General features: G+C 45.9%; 1 protein-coding gene and 1 long non-coding RNA gene across 2 annotated transcripts; one reads left to right on the plus strand and one right to left on the minus strand.

The window, feature by feature from the left end:
* Positions 1-115: 115 nt before the first annotated feature.
* On the plus strand, positions 116-4,296 carry LOC123169601 (putative disease resistance protein RGA3). The gene is made up of 3 exons (XM_044587473.1): positions 116-229; positions 866-1,377; positions 1,462-4,296. Exons 1-3 carry the CDS (start codon positions 116-118, stop codon positions 4,253-4,255), a joined length of 3,420 nt encoding a protein of 1,139 aa, XP_044443408.1. The 3' UTR covers positions 4,256-4,296.
* On the minus strand, positions 4,296-9,284 carry LOC123169602 (uncharacterized). The gene is made up of 3 exons (XR_006484891.1): positions 8,850-9,284; positions 8,645-8,754; positions 4,296-5,004 (listed from the first exon to the last, which is right to left on the minus strand). It is a non-coding gene; the product is annotated as an uncharacterized lncRNA (long non-coding RNA).
* Positions 9,285-16,485: the final 7,201 nt, after the last annotated feature.

The following is a 16,485-nucleotide window of genomic DNA, read 5'->3' on the forward strand; positions in this document are numbered from 1 at the left end:
TTTTATCGCATACCCAAAAAGTTGACCAACAGCCTAGCCCTGTCCCTGTCCGGCTGTCCCTATTCATGTCTGCAAATTGCCTGCTTAATTACCTATTCATGTCATCCGCCGCTGGATGACGGACCTCAAGACCGCCGCCTATCATGCCGACGACGTTCTCGACGACTTCCGCTACGAGGCGTTGCGACTCCGTGCTGCACAGATGCGCCCCTACTCCACGGCACGCAAGGTTTGTCCTCGCCCGCTCCTTCTTTTCCCACACTTCCTCAAACTAGACGAACTGAAACAAAGTTTGAATGAAAATCACAAAAAATGATGCAACATATCAGCATTCGCTCGACAAATTCATCCAATTATTATTCAATCTTTTTTTTGTTTGTGGGTGAATTATTTATTCAATCATCTGATTGCTATTCCACATGACTAGCAACTGTGCATTCTCCGCCTCTCACTTATTTGTGGTACCCTCAAGCTTGAAGCTCTGTCAATGGCGAGAGGTGGAAGGAGACAACAGCGACGATGATTTTTGTGCAGCGCACTGAACTGCTGCGTTTTCTGTTTGCTTTATTCACGGATGAACTGAAAAAACGGATCGAGGACGACCCCCTCTACTGGATCGTGCCATCCCACGATCAGGGGCGTGCGCTTGCCGCGAGCTACGGCCTCGGGATCGCACATGCCGCGTCCTCAGGCTTGACTGAAACAACTGAAGAAAAAACTACAGACTGTCGAAACTGAAACCTGACACTAAGCCTAACCTGAACCTGAAACTTGTCACGCTAGTTTATTTGCTAACAATTTGTTTAAGGTTTTATTTTGGAAAATGGCGGGCTTTTAATTTTGATATAATTGTTTTTCATTGCAGATGCTGAGCTACTTCACCACCAGCAGCCCGATTGTTTTTCGTCTCTCCATGAGCAGGAAGATGAAAGATGCCCTTGAAATGATAGACGAACTGGTTGTGGAGATGAATAACTTTCACTTCCTACAACATGCCGGGGCACCAACCATTGTTCAGCCGCAAACACACTCACATGTCAATGAATTACAAATCGTCGGCAGACAAGATGAAAAGGAACAAGTGGTGAAGATATTGCTCAACCAGTCTGATAATAGCAACATTGGTAATAGTGGCATCATGGTGCTCCCCATAGTTGGCATGGGGGGAATTGGCAAAACTACCCTTGCCCAACTTGTTCACAATGATCAAAGGGTGAAGGACCATTTTGAGTTGGTCTTGTGGGTATGTGTCTCTGACAAGTTCATTATTGAAGAAATCATCCGGTCCATAATAGAAGTGGCCACCATGAAGAAGTGTGGTTTGACTCAGATGGAGGCACTGCAGAAGGAACTCAGTAAAGTTTTGGCCAAGAAAAGGTACCTCCTAGTATTGGATGATGTTTGGAATGAAGATCGACGGAAGTGGGATGACATGAGATCATTGTTGTGCGCACATTCTAGATCGGGTAGTGCTGTAATTGTGACAAGCCGCAATGATCAAGTTGCTTCTATGATGGGCACACTTCCACCACATCAGATGTCACTTCTAAATGAAGATCAATCATGGGAGCTTTTTCACAAAAATGCATTTGGTAGAGAAGTGGAAAAACCAGAGGAATTCAACTCAATAGCTAAGAGTATTTTACACAAGTGTAAGGGGTTGCCTCTTGCTATCAACACAGTGGCAACTTTACTTCATTCAAAGCATCACAGTCAGTGGGTTTCTATTTTGAACAGTGATGTTTGGAAGAATGACGTCCTGGCAACTGGGATTGTACCTGCTCTACAGCTGAGCTATGATCACTTGTCATCAGAAGCAAAATTATGTTTTTCATTCTGTGCTATTTTCCCCAAGGATAGCCCGATGGATACAAACATGTTAATCCAGCTTTGGATGGCAAATGACTTTACTGCATCAGAAACAATAGGCCAACAAATTTTCAATATGCTAGTCCAAAGATGTTTCCTCCAAGATGTGGAGATTCAAAAGAATCGTCTCTCTCAGTTTCGACATGGGTTCATCCACCGACCAACTACTTGCAAGATGCATGATCTCATGCATGATCTTGCTGACTCTGTAAGCGGAAATGGTTGCTTCCACTTGCAATCATTTTCATCACGTCGACGAATTTTGGAAGGATCCATAGACGCTGGTTCATTACAGCATCAGGTTCGACATTTGTCACTTGATTATGACTATTTTAATGTTAAAGTCATGATGAAAATTCTAGCTCCCGGAGCCCGCACGATATTAAGCCAACGCCAATTGGGCTATCAACGTCCACTAAGAAAGTCCAAGTCAGAATTAATGTCCTTACGAGCAGTGAAGACGTTCCCAAGCATAACACAAATGACAAATTTGAAGCATCTTCGCTATTTAGACTGTTCTTATTCTGATATATCTGCATTGCCTGAAGCCACCACCATGTTGTATTGCTTGCAAACATTGAAGCTCATTGGTTGTAGAGAACTCAAGAAATTACCAGAAGGGATGAGATATATGAGCAGTCTTCGACACATCTTCCTTGTTGGGTGTCATAGTTTGGAGCAGATGCCGCAAGGTATTAGTCAGTTGAATTCCCGACAAACGTTGACGAGTTATGTCATTGATAGTGATACAGGTCGTGGAATTGATCAACTGAAAGATTTAAATCTATGTGGTGCTCTTTCTTTGACTGAGCTGAGAAAAGTGCATGGTGCAGAAAATGCTAAACAAGGCAATATGTCTGACAAGCATAATTTGAAGCGATTATCACTCGATTGGACAAATGGACATTATGGCTCATATTTTGGATATGGAGTCGATAATATTGCAGAAGGGATATTGGAGGCTCTTCGTCCACACAAAAAGCTTGAAGTTTTACTGTTATCTAATTATACTGGTCCCAAATTCTCATCATGGATGCACAACTGTACCCAGTTAGAACATCTTAGTGAACTTTCTCTGACTGGATGTGAGAACTGCAAGTATCTTCCACCATTGTGGCAGCTGCCCTCTCTTGGGTACTTGGCTTTGGATGGTTTGCATAGCGTGACAAGTATATGTATTGTTAATGATGAGATGGACAATGTGGAATCATGTATTTCTCGGCCACCCTTCTTTCCTAAATTGGAAACCATGATAATTTCCGACATGCCTGAGCTAGAGAGATGGCACCAAGAGGTGGCAGGACAAGTGGCAATTGTATCATTGCCGCAGCTCAAGAAGCTAATTATTGATAATTGCCCAATGCTATCAAGCATGCCCAGGACGCTCCCTTTGGTTGAAGATCTACAGGTGGTTAGCGCAAGAGACATTCCCCTTCACCATCTAATGAATCTGTCTATGCAATCTAATCTTGAGTGCAAAGGCTCCATTGTAGTTGAACCTGTTGGTTGTCTATCTATGGACCTTCATTTCTCAAGGCTTGGTGACTCTGATGTGTTAGTGAGACTCACAGTTTTGAGGGAAAATGTAGGGCGCTTTGAAGAGGAGATGAACAGAACACCTTGCAGATTTATTAAGAAGCTGGATATAATAGATTGTGACTGTCTTTTCTCACATGAACTGTCCCAAATACAACGGAATATATGGAACCATTTTGGTTTTGTTGAAAGTATGTGGATTACAGGCATCAATAATATAATACAATGGCCAGCAGTAGAATTCAGAAACCTCAATCATCTTCGACTTCTACACTTGTCTTGTTGTTCCAACTTAACTGGTTCATTCCCATCAACAATATCTGATGACGAAAATGTCCTGCTTCCTCGACTCCAGGTTCTTAAAATTATAGGATGTGAAAATTTGGTGGAAATACCAAGGCTGCCTGCATCTCTTGAAATATTGCACATCAGTTGTTGTCAGAAGCTGGTGTCCATGCCAATAATTCTCGGGAACATAAAAAAGATGAGAGAACTCGAAGTGTATCGGTGCAGTGCACTGGCAACATTTCTAGATGGAATGCATGGAATCACTGCACTCAAGAAGCTGCGAATGGAGTGCTGCCCAACCCTAGAGACACTACCGGAGGGGCTCCTGCAGCAGCTCCCAGCCCTCCAGGAACTATGTATTACAGATTGCCCCAAGTTGGAGGAGGCCTTCTCAGGAGGAGGCACTTACTGGGATTTGGTTGAAGCAAACTTGGAGAGATCCTCCTCAGAAGGAGGCATTTGCTGGAATTTAGTTGGAGAGACGGCCACTGGAGGAAGGCCTATTCACTGCAAAGCACTGAAAAAAATAGCGCGCTATAGCGTCGCTAATAGCACGCTATAGCGTATTGAGAATTGCCTCGCTAAATATATCGGTGTACAATGTCTCGCTAATAGCACGCTATAGCGCGATATAGCACGCTAATAGCATATTTTGAGGTCGGCGCTATTTTGTTGTAGCGCGCTATTTTTTGCATTGCTGCAAAGCCCAGGCGTTTTGCTAAATGCTTGGCTTGCCTTTGATTGGGAGTATGCCTGTTTGTGCTTGATTGAAATGCTTTCCTAGCAGATTATGTTCATAGCTTTATCATTATACAGTGAACTATATATGTCAATGTATGCTACTAAATAACCCTCAAGTAATCACTGTTACTGTATGGAAGATTTCCGTGATGTAGCTCACCAAATAGCTGACAAGTATGTTGGAGTTTCCAGTCAGGTCTGCTGTAGATTACCTTACTTAAGGGACAGTAGTATAAGCAAATCTTGAAGAGAGTACCTAGCTAGCTAGTTCACACCTTGATTCGTCAGTCCTCCAGCTGAGAAATGTGTGGCATGTGTTTTTCAGGCAGAGAGATTATTCAGTCATGCAGATGCTCCTTGTCATTGTTGTCCGTTTTACCTGAGAGTATTGAGATTGAATTTGCTACTGTGTAGCCAGCATTCATCAGTGAGAAAAAAAGGCAGGCATTGGTTACTGGAAACAGAGACAGCTGCATGCTCTGTTTCGTCGACCGGCGTCCGGTCTTCATTCCGCAAAAGGCACACTCCTAGCTTCAAAGAAGAGTAACTCTGGAAGGCATTTATGCATCTCTGCAATATATATTTCGGTAAGCAGCAGATTCAGTCAATGAATATATGTACTTTGAACAAAATCAGAGTCAGTGAATTTATTATATATAGTAACAGAGATTGCTTGAAGATTTATAGTGCGAATCTTCTTTCTCACCTCCGCGTCCTCCTCCTCTCCCTCCCTGGCGGCGGCGGGGGAACCCTAGATCGAGCGCTGCCGCCCCCTCCCACCTTGCTCCCCACCTCGCTGCCACCGAGGAGCGGCCGGCGAAGCCCGCGCCGGCTCCCAGGAGGGTGGCGGCGGGGCGATTCGGCTGGATCCCGCCCCCTCCCACCTCCCCCCCCCCCCCCCCCGGCATGATGTGGTGCCGGCTCCTCAACGGCGGCTCCCCGGCGGCGGCGGCACTCCTCACCCGCGGTGGTGTTGCCCCGGCTGGGTCCCCTGGAGCCTCGCCCTACCACCGCCGCCAAGCCCTAAACTCTCTCGGGAGGGCTGATCTGGAGTCCGTTCGGGGCTCCGGAGAGGGGAATCCGTCGCCGTCGTCATCATCAACCATCCTCCATCACCAATTTCATGATGCTCACCGCTGCGCGTGAGTAATTCCATCGTAGGCTTGCTGCACGGTGATGGGTTGGTTGAGATTTATCATGTAATCGAGTTAGTTTTGTTAGGGTTTGATCCCTAGTATCCACTATGTTCTGAGATTGATGTTGCTATGACTTTGCTATGCTTAATGCTTGTCACTAGGGCCCGAGTGCCATGATTTTAGATCTGAACCTATTATGTTTTCATGAATATATGTGAGTTCTTCATCCTATCTTGCAAGTCTATAGTCACCTACTATGTGTTATGATCTCGCAACCCCGAAGTGATAATAATCGGGACCACTCCCGGTGATGACCATAATTTGAGGAGTTCATGTATTCACTATGTGTTAATGCTTTGGTCCGGTATTCTATTAAAAGGAGGCCTTAATATCCCTTCGTTTCCAATAGGACCCCGCTACCACGGGAGGGTAAGACAAAAGATGTCATGCAAGTTCTTTACCATAAGCACGTATGACTATATTCGGAATACATGCCTACATTACATTGATGAATTGGAGCTAGTTCTGTGTCACCCTATGTTATGATTGTTACATGATGAACCACATCCGGCATAATTCTCCATCACCGATCCAATGCCTACGAGCTTTTCACATATTGTTCTTCGCTTATTTACTTTTCCGTTGCTACTGTTACAATTATTACAAAACCCAAAAATATTACTTTTGCTACCGTTACCGTTACTTTCATACTACTTTGCTACTAAATACTTTGCTGCAGATATTAAGTTATCCAGGTGTGGTTGAATTGACAACTCAACTGCTAATACTTGAGAATATTCTTTGGCTCCCCTTGTGTCGAATTAATAAATTTGGGTTGAATACTCTACCCTCGAAAACTGTTGCGATCCCCTATACTTGTGGGTTATCAAGACTATTTTCTGGCGCCGTTGCCGGAGAGCATAGCTCTATTCTTTGAGTCACTTGGGATTTATATCTGCTGGTCACTATGAGGAACTTGAAAGACGCGAAAACAAAAAATTATCCCTCAACTACGAGGGGAGGTAAGGAACTGCCATCTAGCTCTGCACTTGATTCACCTTCTGTTTTGAGTAAACTTGCGACACTTAACCTGCATCTGCTATTAATTCTGATATGTCGCATGTTATTGATGATGCCACTTCTGCTATGCATGATACTTATGATGAAACTACTTCGATGCTTGATACTACTGTGCCACTTGGTGAATTTCTTGATGAACAACTTGTTAGGGCTAGAGAGAATGAAATTATTGAAACTGATAATATTGATGAAAGTGATGATGAAGACTCTCCCAATAAATATGAATTGCCTGGTGTGCCTGAGGGCTATGTTATGGATGAAGAAACTGCTAGAGACTTTCTTGCTTGCAATGATAGAAGTGATCTTAAGAAATTATTAGCTAAGCTGAAACAAAAAACTCTGAATGCTTGAATGAAATATGATCCTGCTTATGCTACTTCACCTATCTTTGTTATTGATAAGGATTATGAATTCTCTATTGATCCCAATATAATTACTTTGGTTGAATCTGATCCTTTCTATGGCTATGAATCTGAAACTGTTGTAGCACATCTTAGTAAATTAAATGATATAGCCACCCTGTTAACTAATGATGAGAGAACTCGCTACTTTTATATCCTTAAAATATTTCCGTTCTCATTAAAGGGTGATGCTAAGATATGGTTCAATTCTCTTGATCCTGGTTGTGTGTGTAGTCCCCAGGATATGATTTATTACTTCTCTGCTAAATATTTCCCTGCTCATAAGAAACAAGCTGCTTTAAGGGAAATATATAATTTTGTGCAAATTGAAGAAGAGAGTCTCCCACAAGCTTGGGGGAGGCTTCTCCAATTACTTAATGCTTTGCCTGATCATCCTCTCAAGAAAAATGAAATACTTGATATCTTTTATAATGGACTAACCGATGCTTCCAGAGACCACCTGGATAGTTGTGCTGGTTGTGTTTTCCCTTAAAGCAGCTTGTTTCTTATGAGCAAAAGAAAATGTAAAACGGCTATATTATACGTTTTTTTCTGACATCGTATGCAAAAGTTATAGCCGTTTTACATTTTTCCTACACTTTCTGCAAAACATGTCCAAATTTAAGTTTTTAAATTTTCCTAAATAGTATATGTAGTAACATAACTACATCTGGAAGGATTTTAATTTTTGAAGTTTTTATCATTTTCTTTTGCTTTTTACAAAACTAAAAAGGCGATCCACCGTGGGGTAGAGTTTGAAAATGGGACCTTTAGTACCGGTTGGCAGGAACCGGTACTAATGCCTCAAACCGCATTAGTACCGGTTGGTGGCACGAACCGGTACTAATGGGCATCGCACCCTTTAGTCCCGGTTCGTGGCACCAACTGGGACTAAAGGTCCCATTTAAACCGGTACTAATGCCTGTACGGTGCCCTAGCCGCTCGAACCGGACTAATGCTCATATTAGTCCCGGTTCGTAATGCAACCAGGATTAATGCTTTTTTCTGGCCGAACCAAAGCCCTGTTTTCTACTAGTGAGCCCGGCATCAATCCCCAATTCTGGGTAGGTGCCTCCTCCGTAGGTAGCTCCGACGCCTGCGTCCTCAGCCAATACTCGGTCGGGTGGACTGGGGGACATGACTCTAGGACTACCGACGACCGCCGGAAAGCCAGCCCTGAGCCCATGGCCATGCGAGCTTATGCGATGCCATGTCCGTGGTTACCAGCGACGATCCGCGCAACGACGCATCGGTAACCTGACCACCACCAACAAGCGCCGTACCCAGGGCCGGTCCTGAGTTTTTAGGGGCCCGGGGCGAAAATAAAGCTCAGGGGCAGCTCGGGGGCCCTTATTATATATTTTGTGTGCGGATATAGGGGCCATAATATAAGCAACACAACAATTATAGTAGTATTGCTGTCTGTATTTTTTATAATAAATCTAAAAGCAAGATTGATACTATGATATATAGTTTATACACACAATGCTGAAAATAAACAAATTTGCATGAAAAGTTTGACAGTAAAAGCCATGCATCATGTTGACGAAGATAAATTACTTAATTAGCAATAAACAAAGTGATAATGATCACCTATTAAAATGGCCGGAGAAAGGAAATTGCGTCAGCCAAATTTGCATCAAAATTTTAGCCTAAATCAGCATGATTTCCTGCAATCGCCGGTGATCTCCCGCGATTTTGGCCTGCATGCAAATCATCGCAGGGCAACTTTTCAGCGGCGATTGTGCCGCAATGCGGCCTTTTCTGCTGCGATTTAAAATCATGAATATGATAATACCTTGGATCGGTTGAATCGCTGTTGGTTATTGTCTGATCCGGCGCTTGGCGATGACGCGATATGTATATGCGTCTGCGGCATGCGCTCGGCGATGTGCATGAGCGTGTGCGTGCTGGGTGATGGCGCAATCTGGCGCTGGCCTGGAGTAGAGATGGAAGAACAGAGTTCATCCATGAAATAGCGACTCGCGTTCGCGTCCAGAGATGATGATCGTGGCTGGGGGATACTCGAAGACGTGAACTCACAATCGGATCTCGGAATTAGATGGGAATTAGGAAACTGGACGGGCGTCACGCAATCAACTCGTACGAGCCTATGACCACAGGGGCCCTCACCGAAGGAGTGGATGTGCTCGTGCGTGGATTACCAAGCTGCGTACGGTGACTGCCTGCCCAGCGTACGTAGGGCTAGCGCGTAGCTTCGACAGCTCCGGGCGTGGGCTAGCTAACTGACTGCGACATCCGCTCGTCGTAGGCCTACGTACGTACCTAGATGGGGCCCCCTGGACACGGGGGCCCGGGGCGGCCGCCCCTCCTGCCCCCCCTTAGGGCCGGCCCTGGCCGTACCCGCGAAGGGAGGATGAGGCCCTCCCACGAACACACCCCGAGCCATGCCCGACCCCTCCTACCTGAAGCACAGGCTACGATCCGCCCCGGGCCCCGATCATGTTCGCCCAAGCACAAACCCCTAGATCTAAGCCATCGTCACCGCGCATGCAGCTGGCACCCGGCCCTTGCGCTGCGCACCGCCGGGTTCGATTCAGGAGAGGGAGAGGCGCAACCACCACACTGTGTCGCCTGCCGGAGAAGCACTGCCACACCCGCACCGAAGGAACCCCACAACACCCACCATCGTTGAGAATTACCACTGCGGGCACGCAGTAGCGGTGACCAGCCCCTGCCGAACACAGAGGAACGCCCCCTGCCTGCGTCAAGTCGAGACCAGGCCTGGTCGCACCTGACCAGAGGACGGCAGGGGCGCCACTACCAGGAGGTCCGAGTAGAGAAGGCCCGGACCCCGCCTGTTAGCATTCATTCGTGTCATAGACAGTTTAGGTGCATGTTTGTTTTTTCTTTGTACATGTGCATGCCGTGGGCATGTTGCATAACTGTGTGTGTGTGTATAGCCCGGGTCGTGCGCTAGGCAGCCCGGGGCACTGGCCACTACCAGTTCAACGTGGGATGGCACGTTGTGCGTGCTGGGAGTGGCGAAAGTGTAGGATCAGCTGTTTAGCTTAGTTTGCATGTAGCTCATGTTATAAGGAATAAGGAGAAAACAGAAAAGCCGCAGGAAGTGTGCGCGGCACAAAAATCTCTTGCCATCTTTGTTTCAGTTACAGAGAGCGTGAGAGTCCATTTTCAGTGAGAGAGAGATCGCCGGCGACGACAGCCTCCATGCGCAAGAGGCTCAGGCCCAGCCGCAGCCGGAAGCACAGCCGACGAAACCTCACACCTGATCCGATCTCGACCTTGACGACGACCCGCGCGCCACCCCCAACACCCACAGCCCCTACACACCGCCGCCGGCAGCCCGCGCCTCCGACGCCAGCTGCTACCACCAGGCCGCCACGCCCGGTGCCCGTGCCGCGCCACTGCCTGACTTCGTCGGCCCGCACCACCAAGCGTCGAGCAGGGCAAGAAAATGCCCGCCGCACTAGGTCCTTCTGGAAGCTTTCTTATTAAAATAAGGAATTTCATTAGATATGGGTAATGTTTTTTCAGTGACCCCTGGACCAAGGAGGAGTCTCAATCGAATCATGTCGGTAGATTTTATTTACAGGTCGTCGCAAACACAAGAAGAAAGATAATATAAGCAACTAAATGCATTTTTTAGAAACAACAAACATTACATGTTGCAAAACGTTATAAAAGTTATGAGAAACTTTGGGAGGAGCCGGCGATGTCCATCATGACGTGGTTGCGGCGCTCGCTGTGGTCGTGCATCATACGGGGTGCCAGTGAATGCCACACTACCTCGACAATGTCCATCGATGTGATGGCTGCTGCTGCCTAGCACAGCGGGCATGCCCATGCGTTCACCTCCACTTCAGCGCGCCAACTAAGCAGTTGTGCATGCGTCGATACGTTCGGGTGCCAGACGGACCGCACCGCCTCCGGTAAGGCAGCGGCGCCACACCCCGTGCCGGATCCACGTGTCATTTGGGCGGACACAATGAATTCCCGACGTAAGGAGTCTGAGCGCTACCGTTGGGCGGCCTCCTATAGGATCGACGGAGCGCAGACGAATGGTCCTCCTCAGGGCTATGTGGGATGTGCTCGGTGTCAATAGATCTGGGGTGTACGACTCAGATCCGCTGCCCGCCATGCCGAACAAGGTAGGAGATCACTGGACGGGAGCTTGTGGGTGGATGGAGTGGACTGGAGGGGAGCGAAGTGGAGTGGAATGCGGCTAGGGTTTTGGCCGGAGTGCACATAGGGCCCATTATATGTGGGGCCAGGTAGGCCAGCGTGGGCCGGATCTGATGTGTCGGGCGTTCCATGTCTGCTCCAGATTTGGGCTAGATATGGGAAGTGTCGGTCAATCCGGGTGTTTGGCCGGGCAGCCCGTCCGGGCGTTTAGCTAGGGAAGGTATAAGGGGTCCGATTGTAGATGCTCTAACCTAATCATAAGTTCATTTCCATGCATGGTTGTCTCGTAGCAACAGGCACGGGCATTTAATGGTCAACATTAACCCAGGTCAATATAAAGGAAATAACGGGAGCGTCTCGTGTTCTTGGGTTCGCGTGAGTTAGTTCGCAAGTCTTCCGGCGAGTTGATCACTAGCTTAGCTAATTATTAAGCTAGCTATTATCGGTGCGTGAGTTTCCGACAGGATCCATCCACCTGTGTGCCTGCCCTGCTTAGACCAGTTGTGTTAGTGTCTGTGCCACCGTATACTAGGACGTCTATCATCGACGTGCGCGCGTTGCCGTGGCCAAAAGTATCGGCCTGGAACCTCGTTGAGAAAGTCCGTCGACGGGCAGCATCTAGCAGATAGACACGCCAACTTCCTCAACACACAATGTCAAAAGAAGACAATAATGTGGCCATCGAACTGCATTTGGAACTTCGAACGGAGTTCCTCCTTGATTCACAAGAACATAGTACAACACACTCGAGCGATGATATAATAACAACAGGCAATGTACGATCTCATACTCTTGTCCCGCCGTATACCAAATGGACCAGGTGCGCTAGAAACATATACCGTACTAGTGTAGTAGGCACAACCACTACTCTTGTCCTCTTTCCAGCTCGGAGTTCACTGCCGGTTCTTGTGCATCAAGCGTCAAAGGTCTGGCATACACACCAATTTTATGAACATACCTCTCCGCACGTGCAAAGAAGCCAACTATAGCCCAACCGCTTTCCAATGTGGCGCAGAAAGGAGTTCCTTCTACAAATCCAAAAGGGCCATATGTATCCTCATGGGTTACCAGCTTGAGCGATGTTATGACATTGGAGCGTGATAAGGGATATGGACCAAATTTGCCAGAAATTTCTTTCACAAAATCTGTTGGATCAAGATTGATCTGTAAGAGAATAGAAAACAGTACTTAGTCAGCTACTTTTTTATATATAACCAGCAATGTATAACTTAACAGAGTCATGGATTAGATAACTCAGGAAAAATAAATCCTGCACATTCAGTTTTCGACATTAGTTTGAGTGGACACAATTTTTTTTAAACACAAGTTTTGTTCACTCACCGTATATTTGTTCGCACCACCAGTACCACCCCATGGGCCAACCCTGTGTACATGCCCACTGTGATCGCTATATGAAAACGTAAGTGAATCGATGATATCGCCATAAGGAATTGTCACACTTTTGAGACGGAGGGAAGATGCTGCCCTGATGTCATGAGCAGTCCCGCCATTTCCACCCCAAGGCCCGTACGTAACAACTTGAAAAAGTAAACCAATCAAGAAATAAATTGCAAGATAAAAAGAATGAAGAATAAATAATTAAGAGACTAAGAATAGTAACTACATTCTTCTGCTCCTGTTCTCCTTCTATTTCTTCTTCTACTACTGTTCTGTCAATCATGGTTTCTGTCTGTTCCAACTGCTCCTGTTCTCCTTCTGTTTCTTCTTCTTCTTCTTCTACTGTCCTGAGAGTTATGGTTTGTAGTTGTTTCAACGTAGACCCTATTTTTGGCCTTTTGCCTTTGTCATGTTCCACGCAACCTGATGCAATTGTGATACATTTCTTGATTTGCTGGCAGTATTCTTCCACGTGCTTTGATGTTCCCTCTATCCTTCCCCTCCAATTAAAAAGTACCTACAAAATTGGATTTAAACACGACACAACTGATGATGTTATTCTAATTGAACCAACTACATTATTCTTGATAAGATGATTATGCCCGTACAAGTTCTGTAAATTACAACTTTTATAGTAGTTGGCATTTTTTGGAGCCGTTCGTTTGTCTCGATCTAACGGCGCATACATACGTAGTACTCGAAAGTACGCGGATGAAAGTACTCGAAGGTACTATTAGTCTAGGGGCATTTTAGTCCTAGGAAATATATGACAAGGTGGGGCCCTCTCGTCCAATGCAAAACCGCCGCCCCTCTCGTCCAATGCAAAACCGCCGCCCCTCTCGTCCAATGCAAAGCCGCCACCATGCTCCTTCCCCTCTTCCATCACCATTGCAACCGCAGCCATCTCCTAGCCTTCTCCTCCTTCTCACGGCCGCAACTTTGATCTTCTCATCTTCCACATCCACCCCCCTCTTCCATCCACGCAAGATCCTCGATGGAGCAGCAGATCGAGCACATCGGCGGCGGCGAGAATGCCAACTTCGTGGAGATCGCCGGCGGCGAGAACGCCGACTTCATGGAGATCGCCGGCGGCGACCAGGTCAAGATGGCCAGGTTGACGGAGATCCGTTCTTGGTTTCACAACATATTGCAGATGAACTGGACGGCAATGGCCACTTTGAAACAAATGACGAGGAAGAAGAGGGCAAAGCTTTCCCCCCCACCCGCAGAACCGATGCACAAGGTCGAGATCCTCCTCTGGGCGATGGAGCAGGCCGATTCGTCCAGCCCGTGGACCAGGCGTAGGTGGTGGACGTTCAGATCCAGGGTAGAGCATCCACTGGATCAGGAACCTACGGTGCACGAGGTGCCGTTGCAGATTGTGGAGCCTCCAACCGAGTCGGAGATGACTCTGAAGCGCAAGAGGAGGAGGATAGTGGTCGCGACATCGCTTCCCCGCCGTTCTCCACGCTTCCCTCGCTGCTCTCCTCGTCTGAACGGTGGCCGTAGCTATGTTTAGGGTAAGATTGCTGAATTTCATTCATCATTACTTGCCACTTGCTTAATTTGATTCTCTGCAATATGTTCTTGCTACCTGTGTACTTGAATCCGTAGCCTCTGGATGGCAGCTTAGTTTGATCGACGAGGCTGGAATGAGTCTAGGCATATAGCATTGCTATGTTTACTTGCTACATTTTGATGTGCTGGAGTGGTATCCACGATAGGAAATTTTATCTGTCACCTCAAGAGTTGTGTTCAAATTACGTGATGCAATCTGTGTAAATTGAACTTGCAATATTTTGGCTGCAACAAGTGCCTCCAGACAAGTTCAGTACATAGTTGAGAGTGATAGACTCTGGGTTGACACTGAAATATTTCAATACTGCAAGTTTAGTAGATAGTTGTAGGCATTGAAATATTTCAGTACTGACAGGTTCACACTGAAATATTTGAGTAGTGCAATTGCAGTACACACGGGTACACACTGAAAAATTTCAGTAGTGCAATGCAATTTCAGTACACACGGGTAGACACTGAAATATTTCAGTACTGCAGTTTCAGTACACGCATGCAACCCCTGAAATATTTCGGTGTAGCAGTTTCAGTACACGCGCGTAGCCACTGAAATATTTCGGTGGTGCTGTTTCAGTACAAGCACGTAGCCTCCGAAATATTTCGGTGGTGCACTTTCAGTACACGCACGTACCCACTGAAATATTTCAGTGGTTCACTTTCAGTACACACACGTACGAAATGAAATATTTCAGTGGTGCTGTTTCAGTACACGCATGTAGCAACTGAAATATTTCAGTGGTGCTGTTTTAGTACACACACACATAGCCACTGAAATATTTCAGTAATGCACTGTCAGTACAGAGATGTAGACACTGAAATATTTCAGTAGTGCCCTGTCAGTGATGTTGCATCCAAATATTTAGGGCTTCCTAATGATTCAGCAAAATAATAGACATAAGCAGTGAAATAATTTTTGTAGGGATGTTGGCTTACTCATGTTGCCGTGCTGTACAACCTTTTGCTTCACTTCCTGTAAGTGCTTCTTGCATGTGCTATGGCCTACATGCTGTTTACTCTCATCACAGCAGTGATTTTGCATCTTGCAAAGGTCTTATTAATTCAACATTGACTTCTATGAACTTTGTATTCAAATTTGTATCCTCCTACAGTTGTTGTGACAGATTTCCTTGCATCTTCAAATTACCGTACTGTCATTTTTCCAATACCAACTGTATTCAATCTGAAACTTTCAGTTACTTATATGCTATAGGTGGAATCATGGATAGGTTGCTGAAGATGCTGCGCCTCACAATAAAAGTCCCTTGCTCAACCTCAACATCACAAGCTTTTTTGCATTTCTAGTTGTCTCACTATTTCACGTGATGTATTTGAATACCAGAAGTTGTTATCCATTACAAGTTCAATTTGATAATCGTAGTACCTGCAGTCTGTGTGTTATCTGTTTTGTATGTGTGGGATCAAAATCTAATACGGTTCTAATTCCTGTTTTCATGGCCTTGATGCTAAGTTAAGTACATGCTGGTCAGAGTGATCGGAGGGAAGGGTGGCGCTGGTGGGAAATATTTTAGGGTTTTATCGTCGTGATAACCCTAGAAAATTAATAAAAACGTCGAAAATCAATGGAACTAGTCATGGATGCTTCTCATGTTGGTACAAGGGTGAAGAAAGAATACAGGTCCATTTGAAGCCAGTCGAGAAAAACCCGTCCTTCCACACGGACCCTTACCTCCTACCGGAACGGCCGCCGGTGAAGGATCGACAACGTGCGCTTCTCGCGTCACCTCCGAGAAGTATTCTAAGCATTCAATCGTATTAGAAAATCCATACAAATGCCGACAACCTTACCAAACTAGTCATGCTTCCTTCTCATGTTGATACAAAGAAGTGGAAATTTTTTGGGTCCATTTACATCATGTCCGGCAAGTATTTTAAGCAGTATAAATTCAAAAAAATAAAACCCTAGAAACCTAGCTTTGTTTGTGCAAGAGATCATGTGTGCCAAATTTTGGGTGATTTGGAGGTGGTCGAAAAAATCACCGCATTCCGGAGGGACCATTTGGTCTAACTTAAGCCATTTTTTGAACAAAGGTGATTTTTTGCACCACCTCCAAATCACCCAATTTCTCTATGACACGGTGACCCACATGTGCCAAACATGTCCATGAAAGAAAATTTGGAAAAAAATATATTTTACAATGCTCCCTTGAGGTATGGGCCGATGTTTTGATCAGTCAGTCTAGAGGGCAGTATAAATTAAAAAAATCAAAACAAATATAAAACCTTGGAAACCTAGCTTTGTTTGTGCAAGGGATCATGTGTGCCAAAATTGAGGT

Source organism: Triticum aestivum, chromosome 7D (genome assembly GCF_018294505.1).
Source record: "Triticum aestivum cultivar Chinese Spring chromosome 7D, IWGSC CS RefSeq v2.1, whole genome shotgun sequence".
Taxonomy (NCBI): Eukaryota; Viridiplantae; Streptophyta; class Magnoliopsida; order Poales; family Poaceae; genus Triticum; species Triticum aestivum.